General features: G+C 37.8%; 1 protein-coding gene across 1 annotated transcript; it reads left to right on the top strand.

The window, feature by feature from the left end:
- The first annotated feature begins 2,348 nt into the window (after nucleotides 1-2,348).
- Nucleotides 2,349-12,383, top strand: Ca3 (carbonic anhydrase 3). Its single transcript, XM_026382915.2, has 7 exons — nucleotides 2,349-2,454; nucleotides 3,193-3,390; nucleotides 5,633-5,751; nucleotides 7,268-7,360; nucleotides 8,526-8,588; nucleotides 9,546-9,701; nucleotides 11,291-12,383. The coding sequence occupies exons 1-7, from the start codon at nucleotides 2,421-2,423 to the stop codon at nucleotides 11,408-11,410; spliced, it is 783 nt and encodes a 260-aa protein (XP_026238700.1). The 5' UTR covers nucleotides 2,349-2,420; the 3' UTR covers nucleotides 11,411-12,383.
- Nucleotides 12,384-25,288: the final 12,905 nt, after the last annotated feature.

Here is a 25,288-nt window from a genome sequence, read left to right as displayed (position 1 = left end):
ATTTGTAGGTGAATTCTGATAAGGTTTCTAAAAATTTTGTTATGATCTAAAATTACTTGATTTGATATAAATTGTCTTAAAATTACAGCTTTTAAAAATTAACTTCTCATAAGAAAGTGCAATAAAATCTCAACGACTTTGGAGGCTGAGGCAAGAGGACTGGAAGTTCAAGACCAGCCTTAGCAACTTAGCAAGGCCCTAAGCAACTTCAGGAGATACTGTCTCAAAATATAAAATACAAAGGACTAGCTATGTGGTTGAGTAGTGAAGCATACCCATGGGTTCAATCCATAGTATTAAAAAAAAAAGTACAATAAAATGCCAATCAACATTTTCAAGGCCATATATCTAAAACTATTAAATATTTCATTGTGCAAATTCTACTTAGTGTTTATTTGAAATTCTTTGCCACTGTGCATATTCTTTAACTAATTACAAATAACTTATTTAAAAGAAATTTTATGCATAAACAGTAATGCATTATTAATTCCTAGATTGCTCTTGGGATAAATATGTTATTAAATATCTTAATTGTATTACTACAATATCAAATAACATGAAATTTAGTTACCAATCTTCTAACCACAAATACTAGAGAAAGAGAGATTGTAACAATTGAACTGATCAGACAAGATTATGGTTTACTCATGCCAATAATTACTGAGTTGATAAAAAATATAAAACACTTCCATTAACCAAAAATATAGCACCACTCTACCATAACAAACTGGAAACCTGGCCCAGGCATCTTAACTCTACACTTTCTGATCCAACAGTGACATATCTGAGCTCAGAATCTAAATGTATTTGTTTTGCTGTGTTTGCTTAGATTTTCCAAAGTGCTTTGGTTCCTGATTGCACACTGCTATTGTGTGGATCAAATAATCCCTGGTCACAAAAATATCCCAGGCAGTGACTCCCCTGGCGTCCAGGTTATGAGTGTGGTCACTCATTCCACATGCCTTAGGGATGAGCTATCTTTGCCATGATGAGAGATTTCCTTTTCAAGTTTTGTTATCCCCAATACAAAATACTATCATAAACAAAAATTCAAAGTAATTAATTTTAAAAAACATGTTGCATGTACTGAAATCTTGTTTAAGATAGCATTGACATTTGGCTTATCTTTCCTTGTTGTCTTTTAAAAAAATGATTACTGATTTAGAACAGAAGAAATTTTAAAATATAGTCTTAGAATTGTAAATATCTATTACACTGACTTCTTCAATGCAAACCATAACCAGGTATTTTAAACTGTACTTTTGCCACGTATACGCTAGATTTGCCAGTTTTATTCTCCTTCTTGTGGTTCATGGTATTATAAAACAACTTAGGAGGGGAAGAAAAAATGTAAAAACATTCTGTAAACCTTTTCTTCTTTTTTTTTTCCCCCAGTCTCTCATTATGGCTTGGTGAGTGAAATCATATATTTTAGGTACTGCAACTCGATTTATGATAGCGGCCTTCCAATATTTCAGGATATGCTTGGCTTTTCCTGAACTTGGGCAGAGGTACAGCTCACACAGTAGGGCAACGTCAGTCTCAGTCTCCTGCTCTGCGCGAACCCGGGATCCAGGCATCTCCCAGATGCCCTGCGCTCTCTCAGATTCAGCCCTTGGCGTGCTGCTGACCAAAGCGACCCGCTAGTTTGGGAAATGCCATCTGGTGCGGTTCCAGGGAAAGGACCATCTCTTTAAAGATAACGGGGTTAGAGAGCGTGCTCTCCCGGACTCTTTCTTTCCATCTTTTGCTCCTTAGATTTTTACAAGTTATTTGCAATGGAGTCAAACATGGGTCAGGCAAACAAATGGGTTCTTTCCAGTCACCGTAACCGGATCGCTGCAGCGAAAAAGAACTCGCAGAAGCGTCCAGAGACCGCAGCCAGACCGTCAGTCTGTGGCAAAAGCAACTTCTAAGTCAGGCAGCACAAGCTGCCGGGATGCAGATTTCAGTTCGCCGCTAAGCACAGCGACTGCACTGCATTCTCTGCACCTCTCCGACTCTCCAAAAGCAAGGAAGGAGAGGGGGAGGGAGGACCAGTCGAAAGCCACCCGCATTTCTGCACGTCGGCGCGGCTTGGAAAGCCCTGCAGCTTTAGGACACCCAGAAAGAGAGATGCAAGGGCCGGGAGCCAGGGTTCCTGGGCGAGGGCGGGGAGTGGGGACCTCACCCACTCCGCCCCCCTCCATCCACCCCACTGGTCCCCGACAGCTGTGCAACTCTTGTAATTCATTGGCTTCCCCCACGCCGCCTTCCAAATACCACCCCAATCCAGTTTAGCCCCCTGCCCCACCTTCGCTGACCTAATAAGGCCATGCAGTGTGCTGGGGACCTATATAAAAGGCGAGGACTTGCGAGGGCTCTGCACGACGCGCCCGGAGAGAGAAGACAGAATCCATCCAGCTCCCACAAAGACGACCATGGCCAAGGAGTGGGGCTACGCCAGCCACAATGGTGAGTGCCGGCAGCTGCAGCCCCTGGTCCAGGATGCTACCAGAGCATATCCTGGCATTGCACAGAATGCAGGCGATTCTAGGGAGTGCTCTGGAAAATGCAGGCCTGGAGTGGGGGTAAAAACTAACATTTACTGAGCAATTTTCAAGTGCCAAATGCTGCTGCTCTTTTTGCCTTTATCTCATTTAGTTCTCCTTTATATCGACTTGGTGTTTTCCTTGGATGAAACTGATGCTCAGAGTTCCTAACTTGCCTAAATGATGTTGCTTCTGACTGAGAAGTCAGAGCACCCGAGGTGCAGATCTGATTGTCCCTTACTCCCAGACCCAGCACACACATAATCTCTCCCAGGCTAGTGTTGAGATAAGAATTTCTGCTCCACCTACCCCTTCTATCTAACCCGTGGGAAAAGGATACCTTTGTGTTCTGAAAAATCACAGCGATGCAAAAACTTTATGTGGTCAATGAATTAAGTCTGTTTTAAAAGTCAGCCTTTCAGGCCATCTTCCTGAGACAGCAGCAGGAATACACAGAATTATATATAGCCTCCAAGTATACTATTAGCAAAACTATGAATAGATCTTAAATACTAAGTCTTATATTGCTCAATTCGAACCCCAGATCTTTTGTAATCATTATCTAGCATCCTAGTATTTTTGTTGGCTTTGCCAATTTGAAAGAGGCCTTAGTTATTGGCTTGTACCACCAAATAAATAAATCTCAACTCTTGCTTCCTAGGTCCTGATCACTGGCATGAACTTTACCCAATTGCCAAGGGTGACAACCAGTCGCCCATTGAGCTGCATACTAAAGACATCAAGCATGACCCTTCTCTGCTTCCTTGGTCAGCATCTTATGATCCTGGCTCTGCCAAAACCATCCTGAACAATGGGAAGACCTGCAGAGTTGTGTTTGATGACACTTATGATAGGTCAAGTAAGTATAGCACTTAGATAGGGGCACTTGGATGTTTTCATTGTTTGTTCTGGCAAATGTGAGTTATGACATGGTAACAGAATTAGTAGGAAGAGGGAGCCCTTCATCCCTGAAAATGGAGATGACGTGACATTCAACTTTGCTTTAGTTGTGAAGAATTATATTTATGCAATGAAGAGGAATGTCTCACCCTCTAATTCTGATACTTTGTTGTTGCAAAATGGCCCCATGCCCAAGCTAAGAGTTGGCAATGCTTTCCTGAAATGGGAGCTTGATAGGACAGCGATGGCAATGAATCCAAGTTAGTATTCCAACTCCGATGGCCAATAGCCAAGGGTTCTTGTGCTTTTTGACCACAGTGCAAGGAGTGCAAGGCTACCACTCCCCTGTTTGACAGAGATTCCCTTCTACAAAGCAAGAAATACAATAAAGAAACATGAATTTTCTTCCCCTGGTGCCCAGAGGAGGCCAATCCAGGGGAGAGAAGAGGCCTTCATATGGGTCAAAATGACTGGGCTTCAGGGCTTCAGTGGGGTTCATTTGATTTATCCTTCTAGTGAGTGTATTTTGTAGTATCTGATCTTCTTTTTCTTGAGTATTTGTGATAAATTATCTTTTCTTTTTTAAAGTTTAACCTACCCTAGTAAACAAATCAATGAAATAAAAGTACAATTAGAAATGTCTTATTTTACCATAAATGAGGTAAGCAACACTTTTCTTTAATAATTTATGCCTGATGTGTATAACACACTTTCTTATAACCACATTTCTAATAAACTTAAAATTATCCTTATTTATATACATACATGAATGTTCTTAGTGATGTAAAAAAGAAGAGTCAGAATTTCTGCCTACCAGAAGGTTCCAAGTAAGTAATATAATAGAAGTTCAATTTTTCTTAAACAATAATTTCATGTTGCTCTCTCTCCTTTCTCACCATTGAAAACAAGATCCATTTTGAAGGAAAAGCAATGAAATTAGACAGTTTTCATTAGGTTGAACCACATGAAAAATGCCATTTTTTAAGCAGTCAGTAGTTGAATATTTGCAATTTCATGTAATTTATTTAATAAATTGGACTCATATGTCCAGATAGTAACTATTTCAAGCAATTGGATAGAAAAAATACAACACCTCAAACCACTTTCTTCCTTCATGACCAAGCTCAAACAGGCCTAGCATTATCGTTTTACATCTTTGTCCCATTTAGAGTGGCCAGTCATTTCCTAAATAGCTTCCCTCTGAATTCTATTTTGATAGCTTATGTGGCTAGATCTTGATTTAATGTTTCTGCATAGTTTCCAATGTCCTCTGGAAGATATTTGAACCTCTAAACTCTTTCCTAAGCTGAATGAATTGAGACATTCATTCAAGAAACCCAAATTATTGCTACCAAGAATTACCAAGTTTAGCAGTCCACAGTGATTGATTTCCTGGGAAATTTATGAATTTTCAATTTCATCTGATTTGAGTAGACAGAGTCTAAATTAGATGTGGGTGAAAGTTCTTGCTTGTATTCCTAAAAAAAAAAAAAAAAAAAAAAGTGTAGTCGAAAGCAAGACATGAAGGAGGAATTCATGTATGTGCACTGATCACCATGCAGGCATTGTGATGAACACCATTAAGGTGTTTAATCTCAGTTAATCCTCACAGCAGCTCTGAAAGTGTGGAATTATTATCACCTTCTCAGAGATGCAAAAATGATTCAGAGAAATTTAGCAACTTGTCTGAAGTCACACAGCTCTCATGGGGTAGAACTAGGATTGGAACTTAAGTCTATTAACTGTCAAGTTCTTCCTACACACCACATCACTGATCTGTTCTTTGGGTATACACATTCTTATTGTCCATCTGTTATTTTAATTTTATTTTTCTAAATGTTCAAATCAAATGTGATCCTGCAATCTGTACACGTGGGAATAATAAGAATTCATTCCCCATTTGAAACAAATGTATGATATATGATATGTCAAGATCAATGTAATGTTTTGAGCAACTAAAAAAATGTTCAAATCACATTTTAAAAATAATAAAACAAGCAAACAAAACAAGAAGGACAGAAAAGAAAGCACCTTATTTTGATGTGTCTCAAGACTTCATTTGGTGAGGAGATTGGTGTGCTTGCGAATGGCTCCATCTGCCCAGTAGACTGACCACCTCTTGCTGGTAAGAGTACCTGTGTAAAGTAGGGCTCTCTGCAGGAAATGTGAATTACTGCTGACCTTGCTTATCCAAATCACAGTGCTGAGAGGCGGTCCTCTTTCTGGGCCCTACCGACTTCGCCAGTTTCACCTTCACTGGGGCTCCTCCGATGACCATGGCTCTGAGCACACGGTGGATGGTGTCAAGTATGCAGCAGAGGTAGGAGGAACGGCCAGAATCTGCTCTAGGTCTCCCACATTGAAAACTCAGAGATTAAAAAGAACAAGTGCAGCAATTAAACAATACCCATTGTTTTTGCTTCAAGCCTGTAGTGAAAAGAGTTGTAGTGTCAGCATACACTGGAGCTGCCAAACATTCTAGGGTAGACAGTAAAAACGGGTGTGCATGGGTTAGTGTTAAGCATGAAGACTTCCAAGGTTCTATTAAGAAATCAGCTGCTTAACATATGAATGGAACTAGAACAATAAGGGTCCTGAATGGAACTAGAACAATAAGGATAGCTAGTATTTATTAAGTATGTATATGATGGACTCATTTAATCCTCTCAGCAGCCCTAGGCAGTAGGTTACAGGTAAAGCAATGGAGGCACAGAAAAGTAACATAACAGGTACATAGTTGATGAGTGCTAGACCTGGTGCTTTTCTTTATGCAGATTGGCTTCAGAGTTCATCATCTTCCCTCGTGCTCTATGCTGTCTCTTATATAAGAATATAATGTTTTAAAATTTGCAGTTAATAATTCTGACTAATGCTCACATTGTAGTTTTAAATGAAGGTGTGCATATAAATGTATGCATTATGTAACATATATATATATATATATATATATATATATATATATATAAAATTTAATATAGGCAAATACTACTCTTTGTCTCAGCCCATTAAAAAAAAAATCATGACTTAACAGCTCAGATCAAGACATTACACTACAAAGAGAATAAGAGAAGCTACCTCTATGATCTCTTTGTAAAGTCAATCCAGTAAGTAGTGCCCTAAAGATGAGGATCCATTCATTTTTCCCACTTCAGTCTTTCCAAGGGCAACCTCTGGTCAACATAGTGGCTGAGGTAGGAACTGGAGGCATGTGGGAACATTTTCCTAACTGCCTATCATTAGGCAGCACAATTGTTTTCTAAATTAAACTCTTAGAAACCCAAAGTACTTCATTATGATCAGTCCATTTCTCTGTAGCCAATTTAAGAGCCAGTGCCAAGAGTAATTATTTAGAATGCTGTGCCATTAGACATCTTCTCCAAAAATGGGGAAAGTTTAGGCTATTTTTTACAGATGTGGGAAAGCCCTTGGGTTTGACCTTTACCCATGGGATTATTACTATACTTTTGATCTTTAATAAAATATTTCAACTGCCATAAACTATTATATGCACATTTTTTTTTGCCACGCTAAGTAACTCAATATGGAAAACCTGATTAACTTAATGGGTGCACATGTTCTAAATTAAGATAAGGTTGTCACTAGATTCTAGGGCCCTGGCTATAAGGAAGTAGGGAATTTCAAACACATTTTATTTGAACCATTAACAATTTCACCAAAGTATTGCATGCTATTATTTAGAATTTTATCAACTTCTATGAGAATGTGAAGCAACAATCCTTAGAATGCACCTGTTTTTGATTTATTGCAAATGTTTTTTTTTTACTTGTTTTCTTATTCCAGGGATTTACCTCATAACCTGTATTTTATGGTTTCAGCTTCACTTGGTTCACTGGAATCCAAAGTATAACACTTTTGGAGAAGCTCTGAAGCAGCCTGATGGAATTGCTGTGGTTGGCATTTTTCTGAAGGTAAGGTAAAAATAGACCATATTTTTTAATTTAAAAAATGCAGTCCCTTATCAATGATGAGGATACCATGATTTCCATTCCTTCCTGATGTCTGAGGGGTATATTTGTATCTTTTCCTTCCTCCACATACTGATCATTACTCACTCAAGTAATCCAGACATTTTTGCTAAAATAAGAGTATTTTTTTTGCTAAAAGTATTTCTTTTTCCAAACTCCATTACCCGGTACTTCTAAATTTTCTTAAGATGTGTGTGTGTGGAGAGTTGGGGATAAAAACTCAAGGGACCTTATTATGGTGGTGAGGAGGGTGAGGGTGGCATGTGCTCATTATTCTTTTCACTACTCTGTTTCAACTGCACTGGAAACCAGAAAAGCCCATGTTGGGAACTTCTGTGATGCCAAGTAGCTGGCTGGACATCCCCTCAGCTTAAGGTGGCTACCACCCACATGATCCCCGGCTAAGATAGCACATGGAATGTGTGTGTTGTTGAGCCAATCTTGGTTTAAAGAGGACTTAGTATCATTAACACATGAATTTGGTTGTAACACAATCTAGATTTTAAGCCAGAGGTGAAAATCTGGTGTCTTTCTTTTTGAATGACCTAATTTGCTTTATGTTCTGAATTGACTGGGTCATTTTCAGGGCTGGAACACAACACAATAGGAGCTGAAGTGGGCTTGAGAGGAAAGACAATGGATTTAGTTTCAGATACATAAAGTTCACTCTAGCTCTAACTCTATAAAAAAAAGAAAAGAAAAAGAAGAAAGAAAGAAAGAGAGAAAAGAAGGAAGGAAGGAAGGAAGGAAGGAAGGAAGGAAGAAAGAAAGAAAGAAAGAAAGAAAGAAAGAAAGAAAGAAAGAAAGAAAGAAAGAAAGAAAAAGAAAATGGAACAATTTTCCAGAGAAGGTCAAGGGTGTAGAACTAGAGCAACATGTAATTTTGTGGTTTTGTACTTCAGAGGCCTAAAGTCTAAGTTTAGATCAGAAAATGTATCCTCTAAAATCTGGGGGTGGGGGGATAAACTCATGTTTTTGCTTAGTACAAGACATTCTGGCAGAGTTATAAACACTAGTTGCATATGATGGATCAAAATCAGTTTTTAAGACAATCTTAAATTATGGAGAGGTGGAAACATCATGTGGGATTTCAATTTTTTCCTTCTAGATAGGACGGGAGAAAGGCGAATTCCAGCTTTTACTTGATGCACTGGACAAAGTTAAGACAAAGGTAAGAGAAAATAATTTCCCTCCTAAAGCATAAAGCAGAGTACATCAGTTTTTTCTTTTACACTCTCAAGTGTATTTTTTTCACCTAAAATCAGTTGCTATGTCCAATAGATATGCTCATTTGTATATAAAAATAAATGCCATTATATTTGTATGGTTTATAGTTTTTAGAGCAATTTCACATTTCAAATACATAGTTCAAGGAAGTGGGTGAGAATCAGAGTAATGAAGTGGTCACCTTGCCCTCTCCCTCCCCCTCCACATACATGCCCAGGATCTCAGAGATTCTCAATGTAAGCCATGCTGGTCTTCTAAATCCTGGTGCTGCCCTATATATTTTCAATCCTAACAGTTGACTCATCTAATTAGCAGACCCATTTTAGTTGTCTTTGGGACTATTCAAATTTACTGCTATTAACTTTTTTTAAAAAAATATATTTTTAGTTGTAGATGAACACACAGTATCTTTATTTTTTATATGGTGCTGGGGATCAAACCCAGTACCTCACACGTGTGAGGCAAGTGCTTTACCACTGAGCTACAGCCCCAGTCCCCACCTGCTATTAAGTTATACCACTAAAATAAGTAAGTAATCTGAAATATAGCATTCGCTTAAAATACAAGCCTGTTATCATCAAGAACTAAAACATCAACCTATATGAAATACTTCTGTTATGTTTATATACAGTATGAGTTTTCCCTCATAAGAAGCGGTAGAATTATAGCTCTGCTAGTGGTTAAAACGATAAGGAATAAAATATTACAATGATTGTAATATTTTACAATATTACAGCTCCCCAAACCTTTGCCCTCTATTTCTGAAAGGCCTGAGCCTTGGTAAAAAGTTCCAATATCTCTGTTGAACTTGAAATCTATTTGCACAAATGCAATGGAGAGACTTTTGGGGTGTGGCCGTGTGTGCGTCAATTCACAGAGCCTGTGCCTTACCTTCTCCCAGGGGAAGGAGGCGCCCTTCACGCACTTTGACCCATCCTGCCTGTTCCCTGCCTGCCGGGACTACTGGACCTACCACGGCTCCTTCACCACGCCTCCCTGTGAGGAGTGCATCGTGTGGCTGCTCCTGAAGGAGCCGATCACCGTGAGCTCCGACCAGGTAACAGCGCCTCTGAGGCACCCGCATTTATCACTGGCTGCCCGTAGAAGATGCAGATGCTACATGGAAAAATATGGCTATTGAGTGGATACTTAGGAACAGCTCTGCTCCTAGAGATTTCACAGTTTGCCCTGGTTAATTATAATCAGTTTGGCACAGGAGTACCAAGAGTACCAGAATAGATGCAGATGGTTTAAAAGTAGTTGTGATAGTAAACAATGACTAAGTTTATGCTCTAAAAACACTTACGGGTTTAGATGAATATAAGTGAGTCTACATTTATTTGAATGTACCCGAAATACTGAGCACAGGTTAGAGAATGGGTTGGCAAAGAGAGGCCAGGGAGGGAGAAGGGAATAAAAAAGGATTTAACATTCTTGTGAGGTATATATTATTTCTCCAGTTTTACAGATAAATATGTTGAGTCTCAGAAAGGTAAAGTAATTTACCCATGAAAACACAGCCAAGTGCAGGATCCTAAGCCCAGCTTTGGTCTGTCTGCTTCCAACACTTCTTGGCTTCTCCTCTCAGGCTTCTAGTCTTTCTGTTCATCCAAAGAACAGCTTAGCAATATTTGTTAAGGAGGTTTTCAAGGGGCTGGAGATGTAACTCAGTGGGGAGACTGCTTGTCTGGCCATGCATGAGGCCCTGGGTTCAGTCCTTGGTACCTCTCCCCCCACTTACTCAAGAAAAGCTATTTCCACAGAAAGTAAGTGTTCAGAGACATGGAAAGAAAACATTTAAGCAAGTGAACAACACAGAGAACATGAATGCTCCTACAATAGTTACATCAGTCCACTACTGTCTCCCTTGCCCAATTAGCATTAACTTTCATATTTCTGCCAGTGCGGATTCACATACATAAACTGACAATTTTCAAAAGTTCAGGTTGAAGGGTCTTACTCATTGGTATAAATATTTTGAAAAAGGAATAAAATTTTTCCAAGAAGAAAAGCTAAAAACATTTTAATGTGAAAATATAACATTCCTATTTTCTGGTCCTTTAATGAAAAAAAGCTCAAAATTGAAAATGACTCTAGTTTCTTTTTGCTCTTTTAAAATAATTGATTTGGGGGGGGGGGGACTGGGGTTATGGCTCAGAGGTAGAGTGCTCGCCTAGCATGCAAGAGGCACTGGGTTTGATCCTCAGCACCACAGAAAGTAAACTAAAGACATTGTGTCCATGTATAATTAAAAAATAAAATAAAATAAAACAATCCATTCATGAACTTACTTAATGAAGGCCTATTAAGCTTATAATTGTTTGTACCTATGTTAAATCGTCATGCCTTTCTATATAAAATGTGTATTTCATACCAACCTCTCAAATTAAAAGAATTGTTTCAGAATTCAGGAGGAAATGGTTTGACCAAAGGGTGTGGTGATCTTGTATTAAATGGGGGAGGAAAAAGGCTTTACAAACAAACAAAATTATATTACTCAGGAACTGGTAGCTAACTAGCTCTGGACTGAGCGCTGGAGATATGATTTAGGGTTTGCTTGTCCTGCTTAGAAAGTCAGTGATTTCTAACTCTATTTTGCCCAGTTGGTACAAATGCCTTGCTAACCATCTGCTCTGCCCCTTGCAGATGGCCAAACTGCGCAGCCTCTTTGCCAGCGCAGAGAACGAGCCCCCAGTGCCCCTTGTGGGGAACTGGCGCCCTCCGCAGCCTATCAAGAACAGGGTGGTGAGAGCCTCCTTCAAGTGAGCTGCTGTGTCTTGCCCTCTTCAGGAAAGGAAACCTGCCTTTGGAGAGCTTGGTTCCTTGCCTCCTTCTGGTGCTCCTTACCGCAAGTGTATTTCCTGTCCTCACACCTGAGCAAAGAATGTGACAAATGCAGTCACCAAGAAACCAAAGTCACTTTTGACAAGATCTAATACAAAGGCATGAATTTCACACTTGACCTTTGTTATCATCATCTTATTTTTTCTATCACAGTAGTATTTCTAGTAAGATTTCCAAGAAGAAGAAACAAAAAAAGAAGAATAAAGACAGAAAAATGGTGCTCAAGCAGTATTTTTCTGTCACCTTAAATTTCACAGAACCTCAGATTTCCTATTTTTGTATTATGAGTTGTCCATCTTACAGAAGTAATGAGTAATTCTATATGTAGGAAGAGAGGTAGATGAAGATTATCTAACCAACATAAGCCAGAATGTTTGTTACACCAAGAATTGAATTGCTAATGTGTTTTGCCTCTTAAATAACACCAAAGAGAAGACCATCACTGTTTGAATTTTAGCCACTATCTGGATATCTGGTTTTGATAGTCCATTAAAGGAAATCACATTAGGAGTTTTAGAAGTTTTGATGCGGTATCTGAATTTGCGGTATCTGAATTTCTTCTTCATAAATATGGTTTTCTTTATCTGAAGCAGGGCCATTCATTTTTTATTTCGTTACTTTTATCTTTGCATGCCTATTAAAGCAAAAACTATCTCTAATGTCTAGCATATTCGAGGCTGGAATTAATGATTCCTAGAACACAAAGGAGTAAATGACAGCACTTGAAGCAAAAGCAGTTGTACTGATCACCAAAACCAATAAAGACATGGACACAAAAGTTGGCTGCTGTGTGTTTTAAAGAAAATGCATTATAAGTGACAAAAATGGAGAATGGCAAACTTTGTGGGTTTGTTTCTGTAACTGAAGTGTAGCAATAAAGGACTCAAGTTCTGGATTTGAATGTTACATTCCTTAAGTGGGGACCAAGGCAATTAGTGCCAACAAAAGAAATGTTTGACTATATATCTGGAAAGTGTGAAATAGCTCCCAGAGGCCTCAACATTGATTAAAATTCTGGGTTCCCTGCAATGAATTCTACAGCCAGGCAAACAAGTCAGAATGTAGCTCTTATGGCATTATTTTATAAAAAAAAAAAAAAAAAGCTTAGGAATGACATTGGCCTGACACGGCAGAAGTCCAGATATTTAGACCTTTAAACATTTAATATCTTCAGATACTGTTATGATTTGGATCTGAGGTTTTCCCCTAAGGCTCATGTGTTGAAAGTTTGGTATCCAATGCAACAATGCTCAGAGGTGAACTTTTGGGAAGTGACTAGATAATGATGGCTTTGACCTCATCAATAAGTTAATCCATTGATGGATTCATAATTTAATGGCCTATTGAGAGGTAGTAGAAATGGTAGGAAATGGGCCTGAGTTGAAGGGAGAGTCCTTGGGAACATACCCTTGGGAACTATGTCTTGTCCATGGCCCCTTCCTCTCACGGCTCTCCAAATACTATCAGGTAAGCAGCTTTGTTTTTTTCCATACCCTTCCACCATGATGTACTGCATCACCTCCACCATGGTGTACTGCTTCACAATAGGCCCAGAAATCACAGAGCCAGCTGGCCATGAACTTAAACCTCTAAAAATGTGAGCCAAAATAAATCTTTTCTCCTTTAAGTTGTTTTTCTCAGGCATTTTGTCAGAGAGGCAAAAAGCCAACACAGAATAAAGTCTATTTTTTGCTGTTAGTGACTTTGATCATCTTTCATTACTTCAGGGTTAATATGTTTACTATTTGAGAAAATGGCAGCTGTAAGTTCATTACTAGAAGGAATGAAGACAGTATTGGGTCAGGAGAGTCCTGAGTTGCTGGAAGTCAAGTCATGTGATAGAGTCCTGTGAGGCTACCATTATTTAATAGAGTACCACTTGGGTGAGGTGAAACCAGGTTGGTCAGTATGAAGTGGATGTGTTAATTAAATCCCTTGAAATTAGGAGGCGTGGAGCTTTGATCATTAGTGGTAACACACAAGCTCATTCTCTCAGGGTACTTACTTAGTAATGTCAGGGCTCTGTAAAAATGTATTCAGTATTCACTCTATGTGAAAAGAAATGCATAAACTAGTACCAGCTACAGATAGGTCTTATTCCATATACCAGCTGGACAATCCTGGAGTTGTTTTGAGGGAAAATGCTGGATCAAAGGAGACAGAACATAAGCTTCATTAGGGCATGGAGATGAGTCTTGCACGCCAACATTGACCTTATTGCTTAGTAGTGTGTCTGGCACTTAATAAGCACTGAGTAAGTATTTGAATGAATGATCTCATGAATATAGAGGAATCCAGAAAAAGTACTCATCTGTTTGAACCACACAGTACTCTACATGGTTAATACTAAGACTGAATTTTGCTTATCTTATATCTTCTTGGAAAATGCTCTGCAGCTTCAAGTGGGAGATTTCCAGTAGAATACATTCTCCCACAATATTGCTAATGACCACAATTATCATCCAACTTAAAACTTCTTCTCAACTTCTCTTTTCCCTCAAAGTGCCGCAGCATTATAAATGTCCATTGGAATATTGAACATGTACTTGACTCTTTATTTCAAGGGGGGGGGATCATTTTTCCTGATCAGGCACAAACCTCCAAACAATTGTACTTCAGGCATTTACATTTTACAAAGGGGCAGAGCCACGGACTGCTGTGGTGAAAGAGTTTCAGCATTTTTTCTCCTCAGGGTATCATCATCAGAGGTTTCTTAAAATTTTAAAATAAGGCAGAAACTAATTGGGTTAAGTATTGTGGATGCAGATGATTATACACTTAAAAACCTGCAAATAGGGAAGCATCAACATGAATTTATTAAATGTCAGATATTGTTAGGTTTTAAGGTTACAAATAAATTACAATTCCTACCCTTTTAATGTGAAGATAGGATATATTTATGAAAAGGCAAATAATGATTCAGGACATCTGATATAAGCTTTCAAATGTACAATCGGTGAATATTTATGGTAATGAATTGGAAGTATTCTACCTAGAACATGCAAATCCGAAACTTTTAGTGTCTGGCGGTAACCATTTATATAATGAAACAAATACAATTGAAATGGATCAACAATAATCAAGTTAAGGTACACGTGAAAAATTATGTCGGTTATCCAAATAAGAATTGACACAAATAAAATAGGTCTAGAACAACATATCATCCCCCAAACACATTAACTATCATATCTGTAGAAAATTAATTGGTTTCTAATTTTTCTTCTAATGCCTTATTTGATATTAAAGAAGTTACCAGAACATAAGGAGAGTGAATTATTTATCAGAGGAAGAATAAGTGAGAAGAGTTGAGAAGGAAGATTGTTAACTGTTAATGTCAGACTTTTAAAAATGTTAGACTCGATACAAGTTAAATGATTTTTAAAAACTGCTCCTAGGGGCTGTGGTTGTGGCTCAGTAGCAGAACGCTTGCCTTGCATATGTGAGGCGCTGGGTTCGATCTTCAGCATCACATAAAAATAAATAAACAAAATAAAGATATTGTGTCCATCTATAACTAAAAAATATATATATATTTAAAAAAAGAAAAAAAGAAAGAAAGAAACTGTTCCCAAGGTAGGTAATTCTTAAAATGCAGCTGAGAAGTCATAGGTTATTTTCACTTCAGCCACTAGATGACAGCAAAATGTTTAAAAAATTCATATGGTTCGCTAGATGGCAGCAAAATAATTACAAAAATGATTGAAATTCAAAGTCATATTGTTTTATTCACATTAATTTCAGAGCAATAAATTTTAAAAATTTAACCAGAAACCTATTTCCCTTATTCAAATATTTATTATTAAACATTAATATCTATCTACAAAAGAAAAAGTAGTAAATTCCTACAATTTTTTTTTGAGAATCTTAATAGTAAAAAATGAGGCCTGAGGGGAAAAAGGGTACTTACTGAACTAAAATTTAAATATATAAGAAACAAACATTTTAAAGTCCTATTCAATATTCAGGAGTACTGGGGTCAAGCCAAGCAACACTGGCTGGCTATAAGGTCTTGGGCAATTTAATTTATTTGTGTCTGTCTTCTCATCTGTAAATCAGAATAATAGTATTACCTTCCCAGAAGGTTATAATTAAGAACTAAACAAGTTAAAACAAGTAAACTGCTGTGATAGTCATTCTGGCACAACTCTCAATAGGAGTTAAATCTTTTGTAAATTAATTTTACTTCAACCAAGAAAAATATTACTAGCTTATTCCAATGCCTAAATCATGGTTTTTTTTTTTTTTACTTGCAATGTGAATCTACAATTTATTTTTTCAGATTATATTAAAAAGGGTTACTATCATGAACTCACTTCTGCTTGCTACTGGGAGAAAATGATAATGTCAAACACTGACTGCAACTCATATTCTATGTATGCAGCTGGAAAACTAAGACGTGGCCATGTGGAACCAGCACATTGCTAGAAGAGGTAATACAGAGGAGGATCAGATGATTTTCCCTGATGAAGCTTCTGTCCCAGGAGCTCTGCACCTTACTTGTGGAAGTGCATAGTTAGCAAAACATCCTGAAGATAAACCAAAGAGGAGAGCCGGGGGAACCATGGTGCTCGTTCTGTTCAACATTGACTCCCAAATGTTGATGAAACACAGTCCCTGGGAGTTCTGCATAAAGTGGAAAATCTGTCTTAATAGTAAATACAGAAACTTTCCTGCCATGAAATTAATTTTGAGCTTGTCTGGGCATGTCATAAAATCAGAATGCTGAATAACATGTACCAGTCACTCCTGGGAGGAGGGTTTATATTTTGGGGGTGATTCAATTCCAAATGAACAAAAGGAGATAAGACAATTTAGGTATAAAATCTATGATCAAGGGGTTGGCTAGAGAGCTAATCAACTGCAGATGTGAAAGTGTTCAGCAGGTGCAGCCACCTGACAACTTGACCAGGTAGATAATCACAGGTAATCAGCAGGAGTAAAAGCGAGTCTAACAGTTCAGTCACAGGGGACCAAGTGCACTGCAGCGGCAGAAAACCCAGTGATTTAAAAGCTAATTTTAGCCAGGTGAGAAATCAACTGTGCAGTAAACAGGGAATCCGATTCTCCCTCGAATTTAAATCATTCCCACATAGAAGAATCTGAGGCCTCAGGGAAAATATTTTGGCCATTAAATGTACCTTTTTCTCTGTTCCAACTTGTCCCTGAATTTCTATGATATTCATGCAACATGCACTTTACAAGGTGGATGGTTCCAAACACATTTGTTCAAGGGAAGTCATTCCCTAAAGGGCACCGACTCCCATGAAAGTATGATACAAATGCAAGTGTTTGAAAATATGAGGCTCACATCTGCTCCTCTGTGTGGTGATAAGGTTAAAGCAGGACCTAAAGCCCTATGGCACCTGGATGGATCAAGACCCAAAGAAGGGGGGTCTTGGAAGATTATGCAAGCCAAGTAGGGGAGAAGAAAGAGCAGGGTACAGTGCTGGGCAGAACTGAGAACTGAAAGGCTTATGAGTGAACACGTAGGAGCTTGGGTTCTTCTCTGAGTGCTAATCAGGAGTGACAAGAATACTTTAAAATTCTAAATGTAGTAAAACTTGAAGTGTGTGGGGAAAGAGGGAAGAGGCTAAGAGAATGAAACTTGCCGTTAATGAAATTTGGTTTCCATTCCCATTTCTGCTACTCATCACTTATTGACCATAGAAGATTAATTTTAAAGTCTCAGTTTCTCAATTTTTATGATGAAAACTTAAATAAGATAGATTATGTAAAACAAGATGACTGAAACATTATAAGCCTTTTTAAAAACAAGATTTTTAGAGTTTTACTAGTTTCCATTTGTTTTTATTGAAGGCATGTGAATGGGCCCATGTCTGTATGTGATGATCAGTGAGGAGTGAGGCTTAATGAAGGCAGGGACTTTAGCTCTCTTGGTACATGACCGAGGCTTTAGGACCCAACATGGAGTCCAGAGCCTGGTCAGAGTTCAAAGATACTTGTTGAATGGATGAAGGAATAAATGGCTGGAAGAATGGATGGATGGTGACATGAGACTGCTAAAATATCAGTCTAGGTCCAAGAGCTTATGGGAGCTAAGTCCTTGTTCTGTTTCTGCAACCCAGGCTTCTCTGTAAATAAAGTGTTCATGAAAAGAGAAACAGTTTTACATATACCCAAACTTATTATTGGCATGTTTAAATTTTAAAAACTAACAACACAGAAGAGACATGTTTAAGGAGATATAAAAGGTGATTCTCGACCAGGATATTTATCTCTTTTAGCACTTGTGCTTCTATATGCAAATTGAAGAGGGAGATTAGCAATGAGCCTCTGACACTAGGTCTGATGATACTAATTGGCATGGTTCATCTTGGCACTTAACTTTCTGTAAACTGGCCTTCAAGTTCTTATTAATGACTTTAGGGCTCCATTATATTCATCTTCTTTTTAATTTTATTTTTTAGTGCATTGTAGTTGTATATACAACTACATTTTGACATAATCATATATGTATTTAGCATAGTTCATTTAATTCAGTTTTGTGTGAAGACATTTATAGCAATTCCACACATGTAATAAAGGAACTTCTCCATAATTCAAATGCTTGTTCCATATTAGCAAAGTATAATGCTTTTAAAAATTCAATAAGCATTCCCCAAACAACACATTCTGCTCCACCCCAGCCAAGGAGATGGTCAATTCAGGTCAATTTTCCATTCTCCACAAACAACACCGATATACATGTTCAGGTACTTATAATTACTACTTAGAGCTCACTTTTTAATACAATTGAGAATATTTTGAAAAAACTTCCTCAGATAATGTATTGCCAGAACTCAGAGTCTATTCCCATGTGGGAGAGTAAGGACGGTACCCTGTGGCTCAACTCATAACTTGATTTGTAAATCTCTGGCTCCTATTATAAATATTTTTCATTCAAAGGAGCATTTTAATGACATTTAATCAGAGAAGGTCTAATCTCTTCCTTTTAATTTGTTTTCTCCAACAAAGGGCCTGTTGTCAAGCTTGTGAGGTGTACTAAGTCTCTTGTCCTTAGGAGCTTAATTGATATGAGGCATTGATTAGGCCCCAGGGGGTTGGAGTGTTTCAGAGGAATTAGGAAATAACTGCAAGGCATAAAGAAGAAAGTTTACAAGCAGAGGGTAGTGTTTTAGTTGGGCAAATGCATTCAATATTTGATTTGTTGGGTTTTTTTTTTTTTGTGTGTGTGTGTGTGTGTGTGTGTGTGTCTACTCATGTGCTTTGGGCCATTATTAAATAAGATTCAGGTCCCTTGAACACAAGCACAATAATACACACAAGTGACTTCAAAAAACCCCCCTCTTTTTGAAAGGATTTCATGCTTTTCAGAAGTGTTTTTGTGTCAAGCATGGAAGAAATAAAAGTAGGTCAAGAAACTACCCAGATGCATTAAGAAGAAAAAAGTAGAAAGAAAAGGGAGACTCCCAAACATTGCTCAAGAAAAATTTTGTTAAACACGGTTGTGGCTACCAAAGGGAAGGGCTTATCAGGAAGCAGCACTGCACTCAGCACTGGGCATGTTAGGTAGAGATATGGCACCACTGGAAAGAAGGCAGAGATAGCAGAACCTAGGGCACAGGCAACCTGCAAAACACGGCTCCCGTCACCTGGGCCTCCGGGCTGACAATGGACTCCAGGCTGATTTTGGGTGATGCAGGGGACCTGGGTTATAGTTCTTGAGAAAGTTCCCCAATACAGAATCTGAAAAAAATTAATTGTGTATGCACAGTGTTATGTTATTAGAACATATAAGCAAAGTAGATATTTTTAGAAGATGAAAATATTATAAACTATAAGTTCTTGCATTTTTGTCCTGCCACCAAGTGTGTGTCTTATCTTGTGGAGATGGCTAGGGTGGGGTCTGCTGCTAAGGAAACCAGGCTGTAAATTGGTCTAATTTGCTGTTCTGGGGTTTCTCACTATGCTGGTCCACTGCTTCCATTCAGTCTCATCAAGACTGGAACCAAATGGGAGTGGAAGAGGACTAATCCATCACAAATCTTAGAAAGTCAGGGCAAACAAGACCCTGCTGTAAATTGTGAGAAACACAGCACATAACTTCAACTGTTCTGCTTTGGATTGGATGATTTTGGTTATAACTCTTTCAGCTCGGTTAAAAAAAAAAAAGGAAAAAAAAAACCAACAATTATTGCATCATATCATAGATCAAGGAACATTCATCATGTTATTCCTTCTATCCATTGAAATAGTAAAATAACATTCTTTCCTTTCCTTCATTTAAAAGTGCATTTATGTTCCGGCCATTCTGCTCAGGTGGAAAAGAGAACCGCTAAAAGCAGTATAGAGATAATTACAGGGAATAATTTTAAAAAGTTTGTGTTGAATGGAAAAAAACACATGAATCAATATGAAGCTAATAAATTTAAGAAAAATGCCAAGAGGGTTCAAAATCAGTAGCAATTTTCTTAGTCCATGTACTGCTACTTCTATTTCCCCAAAATGAAATTTTGAGCAGTCCAGAACTTTCAAAGATGTCTTCCTTTCTGCTGTAGAATTCATCTGAATAAGCATACAATGAGAAAACTACAAAGTTATAAAATACAACCATCTTTGTTTCCTGTAGCCTATCCATATTTGTTACAGGATTATAAAAGCATTGGTTTCTCATTCACATACTCCTTGAAACTGGTGACCCTGGACTCCCTCCCATGAACAGGAGGAAGAACTTAGCTGTGATGCCTCCAGTTCCTCCTGCACAGAAAATTTTGACTTGCTTTTATTACTAAAAGGAAGTAAGGAATTTCCCATGTGAGGTGGTGATTTATATGCGAAAGAGAAGTTTAATCATGCAGTGAAGCTAACACTGACCTAATCAAGTTATTATGATTATAATGATTTGGGTAGAAAAATAATTGGAAAAGTGTGTTGAAGCAAAGTAAGCGGACAATAATTCCAAGGTGCAGGGGAAGGATTCTATTTTTTTCTTAACCTATACAATAAACAAAAGGAAAGTGGGGGGAATAGTGTGGGCAAAGCACCATCCTAGGGTTCACATGTTGCTGGATATGGAGTTGTTGTCCAGACTTTTGACAAAAGCATATTTCATAAAAAATCTTATGGCAGGGTTTTAAAACCTGTGTATGATAATTACCCCTCCCCCATGCAAGAGGATACATCCCAAAACACTGAGTGGATATCTGAAACTGCAAATGGTACCAAACTACACACACACACACACACGCACACACACACACACACACACACACACTCCTTTATGCCCTGCAACATTTCTACATAGTATCAGAATTTGTCTATCCTTCCATGTTTTATGCTCTGTGCCTCCTTTGTGTCACTACTATTGTGCTTTGAGCCTGTTAAGTCAAATAAAGGATGTTCAAACACATGTCACAGCAGTCCTTCTGATACCCAAGATGACCACTAAGTGACTATCAGGCAGCACTTCTAGCATGGATATGCTAGAAAAAGGAATACTTCATGTCCTGGGTGGACAACGCCATACATACAGGTTTCATTAGAATGATGCACAACTGGAATCTTAGAAATTGTTTATTTCTGGAATTTTCCATTTGATATTTTCAACCTGTGATTGACCACAGATAACTGAAACCACAGACAATGAAACCACAAATAAGAGGAGACTACTGCACTGTTAGCATTCGGGACTGAATAATTCCTTATTATGAATGGGCAGTCCTGTGCAGTAGGGTGCTCAGCATCATCCTTGGCCTCTACCACTGGATGCCAGTCACTTACCTCTCTTTTCCTTAAGCTGTGAAGATCAAGGGTCTCCAGACATAGCCGGCATCCCCTGTAGGTGAAAGTGGCCCTATCAGAAAACTGATACCTAAGGAGGGCCAAACTCTAATTATTTCATGGTGCCACATGTGGCAATTGTCCTGAAGCATAAAATATTTAAAATGCACAATTTGTATATTTTAGTGTAATTATCGCATTTAATGTTCATTACAGTTCTGTTTGAAAAATGGTAACAATGTTTGAATCTTAAAAACTACCTTGAATTACAGATAGAAAAGTTAACTATTACTAGGTACCATGAATAAACAAAGACACATATAGAAACAATGTTTCTATAAGTCTGAAGAGCAGTTTGCTAAGGCAAGTTGAACTCAACTGTTAGATGTAAAGTTGTTGTTATCTCCTGCCACTCCAATGGTTACAGGGTATTTGGAAGGAAACTCTAAAGATGCCTACCATGTTGATATCACTTTTTGTTTTATAGAGCAGTGCTTCATACACAATCTTAACATACTGTTATTACAGCATCAGAAGCAGGAGTCTTTCTAAGCTCCTGGAAGGCACTGAGCTGGCTCTACGGAAGATTGCAGGGCAGATGCTAAGATCCCCAACAATGGAGTATGGCTGTTTGTTTTTCACACCTGGCTCTATCACTTCCTAGCTGAGTAATTTGGGCTAAGCTAATTTACCTCTATGCCTCAGTGACCCTGGCTGTAAAGTAGGCCAATGGGAAGTACACAGAACTGTGTTGGTGCATAAGTAGATTGCAGTAAGTATTATTTTTATAATGCAGGAATTCCAAAAATGTTAATTAAATGTGAATTCTTTTTTTCATCCAAGTTAAGAAAAAAAAGAAACAGAAAAGCCAACCTATCATTTTACAATGGGAAGAATTATTATAATGACAATTCATAGCATTTATTCAGCCAAGAAAATGTGTTAAAACTTTATCTGTCATCTTCTAGATATTCATTCTCATCACAATACTCTGGAGCAGGAATTTGCCTCCAATTTACAAATCAAGTTAAGTGAAATTTGAAGAGAGGGCTTAATTTGCTCAAGATGAGGTTGCAAGTCAGCGTTGGAGTCAGAGTATGAACTCAGATTTGACATTTTACAAAACTGATTCCCATTTTACAAGTCTATGGCTCTCTACAACGATAATAACCTTAACAGAGTAGCTACAAGATGCCCAGAATCATGCTAATTCACATAAAGTAATAACACTCTCAAAGATTCTGGATATTCTTATTACATTTCACATATGAAAACAGAGGCTTGGGGAGGTTACATAAATCAACCAAGGTTGTGGTAGTAGAAGGTCCTAGAAACTGATTCTGAACTCACAACCTGGGCTCTTGGCACCTGTGTGATACTGCTTTCTGGTCTTCTGTAGAAGAATGAGGAGACACTCAGAGGCCATGAGAAAAGCCAGGACTGGATGGGTTTGTACATCAGGAGAGAAAGCCTAAACCTTTTTCCAGAGCTAGTTTTTAGATGGGTAAAAGCAAGGAGGTAGGGAACAGCATGAAGGATTCTGGGAACCTCCTCCACCTGTTTCCTCATCTATTAAATAAGAAGTTGGGTCAAATAATCTCTAAATTTCTTTTAATTTTTTTTTTTTTACTTACAGTTTGTATCATTCTTTCCCTTACAGACTCTCAAGTGGCTTCCCAGGACAATTAGTATAAAATTCTTACTGGATTCATGGTCTGCAACCCTTGCCTGCCTCTGATTTCACTACTTGTCTTCTCTTCCTCATCCCCAAACAAATGTCATAGGCTGTTCTAGAAACTTCCTTGCTTGGGTCCTCTATGCTTGCTGTTTTTTCCTGCCTGAAACGTCCTTTCCTAGATCTTTCCTCAGTGGATGCTTCCTTCCACAGGACTTCCACGACCACTGTAGCGGAAGTAGCACTTCCTCCCTTGTGATTCTCCAACTCATTCCCATTTTATTTTCTCCACATTCATCATTAATGTTGGAAATTCACTTCATCCCTGTTGTTTGTTTATTCATCGATACCATCCCCATCCATCAGGCTCCCTGGTTGATGGCTGTAGCCTCTGAGCTGATGCCCACACAACATAGTGTTCAAAAAGATGTGTTAAATGAAAAAAAAAAATCTGTTAAATGAATGGACTCACATTGTACATTAAAAACAAAAAACCAAAACAAAACAAGCACATAATAGGAGCTCAAAAAACATACAACAGCAAAAATGATAACTAACATTTATTAAATTCTAACTATTGGCATGATGCTAAATCCTTTACACAATTATATTATTTAGTCCTCACTACAACTCTCTGAGATAGGTACCATTATTGTCCTATTTTTAAAGGTGTAAAGCTGAGTTGGGAGTGTAGCTCAGAGGTAGAACAGTTGCCTAGCATTAATAAAGTCCTGGGTTCTACTCCCAGCAGCACAAAAAATAAAGAAATAAACAAGAACTTTTAAAAAATAGTATGGGAAACTGAATCTTAGTAAGAGCAAAGAATTTTCCCAAAGTCATAGAGCTGAGCTAGTAAATTAACCCAGATTTAAGACTAATTTTATTTTAACACAATGTTATTTTTAACTGACTGGCTTTTGTAAAGTAGAACTGCGGTTTCTTCCATTTGGATTAGTAAATGTCATAATTTTAAAGAGCTTTAAGTGAGTAGGGTTCTACATGTATCCTGTCCTGGGGCTCAGGCTAGATAAAGGAAATTAGGCACCCAGGACAGAGGTAAAATCATGAAACACAGTTCCCACACTCAGAGGCTCAGTGTAATACACAAAATATTCAAGTGTGATAGAATGGATTGCTATATGGCCCAAACACTCCTCATTCCTCCCACAAAGAAAACTTCAGAGGCTGGAAGCAGACCCCTCTTAAATTGTTCCCTTGAACCTTGCCCAGATGTTTACCTTTGCATTCCTTACATCAGGTTCTGTTAAGCACTGTCTAGGAAGAATTGAATAGCTATCACTTACTGAGTGCCATCAGGTGGCAGGTGATTGATTATATTCACTAATTTCATTCTTGTTTTTCTGGGGAATCTTTTTTTTCCTTGGGGCATGTTATATATAATAGTGGCATTTGTTATTAGACATTTATATATGTGCAAAATAAAACATAATTTGCTCAATTTCATTCCACAGTACCTCTCACTAATTTAATTCTTATAATAATCCTAGGGTCGTTGTCATTATTCTTAACAAATGGGCAGTCAATAGCTTATTGAGGTGGATGATTAGTATCTCGTGTCTAATTATAAAGTGGTGTCACAAAAACTAGGCTAGAGGGATCTCTAAAATGATCTATGGGAACCTCAAGAAGTGAGTGGCTCTTAGCCTTTATATATATATATATATATATATATATATATATATATATATATATATATATAATTGAAACAACTATAACACATCTGGGGTTTTAGTTAAATATTTAATAAATCACATATACCTCACTGTAAAATATGTTAACAATATCTTTACATTTTTGTGGGAAAAGCAAATACTTTTCATTTTTATTTTGTATTTTCACCAACATTAATATGTTAAAGCTTTTTTATTAATGGAAACAGACATCAAATGTTTTTTATTTTTTCCCCATATATATAATTTGTCTCCCCCACCCCCTCCCTGGGTAGAGGTAAAATCTTTCTTCAGATACTATCAGTTTTTTTTTTAAATTTAGGATTATTTTTAAATGAACCAATCCTTCTCTCTAGTAGAAACGCAGTTACTATTTTTCATTTTAAAAAATCAAATAGTGTCTGGCAATCAGTGAATCATGCATGACAGTTGGTTAAGAAGGCGCTTAGTAAAGTTAGGTTGTGATTGATCTACAGGAAGGCACAAAGCCACCTCCATTATTAGAAAAAAAAACTGATAAGAAAAAAAATGCTGACAACTACTGTAATACCAAAAAATGTGAATAAAAAACGTTTGGATCTCTCTTGAGTTCCCAAAGGTGAGCCACCTCCTGCCCAGCGGTGAGCATGTGACACTCTCTGAAACAGCAGCTCTGTGGGGGAAGGTCTGCTCCCAAGGAGAACTAGCAGAAAC

This window comes from Urocitellus parryii, chromosome 7 (assembly GCF_045843805.1).
Source record: "Urocitellus parryii isolate mUroPar1 chromosome 7, mUroPar1.hap1, whole genome shotgun sequence".
NCBI classification, from domain to species: domain Eukaryota; kingdom Metazoa; phylum Chordata; class Mammalia; order Rodentia; family Sciuridae; genus Urocitellus; species Urocitellus parryii.
Note: the sequence above shows the minus strand (reverse complement) of the source record. Positions and strands in the feature narration are given on the sequence as shown.

Bases quoted from the DNA above. Each gene is read 5' to 3' on its own strand.
- Ca3 (XM_026382915.2), top strand. From the start codon at position 2,421: ATGGCCAAGGAGTGGGGCTACGCCAGCCACAATG. The intron at 3,391-5,632 runs GTAAGTATAGCA...TCCAAATCACAG, and splicing joins TGACACTTATGATAGGTCAA to TGCTGAGAGGCGGTCCTCTT. The intron at 7,361-8,525 runs GTAAGGTAAAAA...TTTTCCTTCTAG, and splicing joins TGGTTGGCATTTTTCTGAAG to ATAGGACGGGAGAAAGGCGA.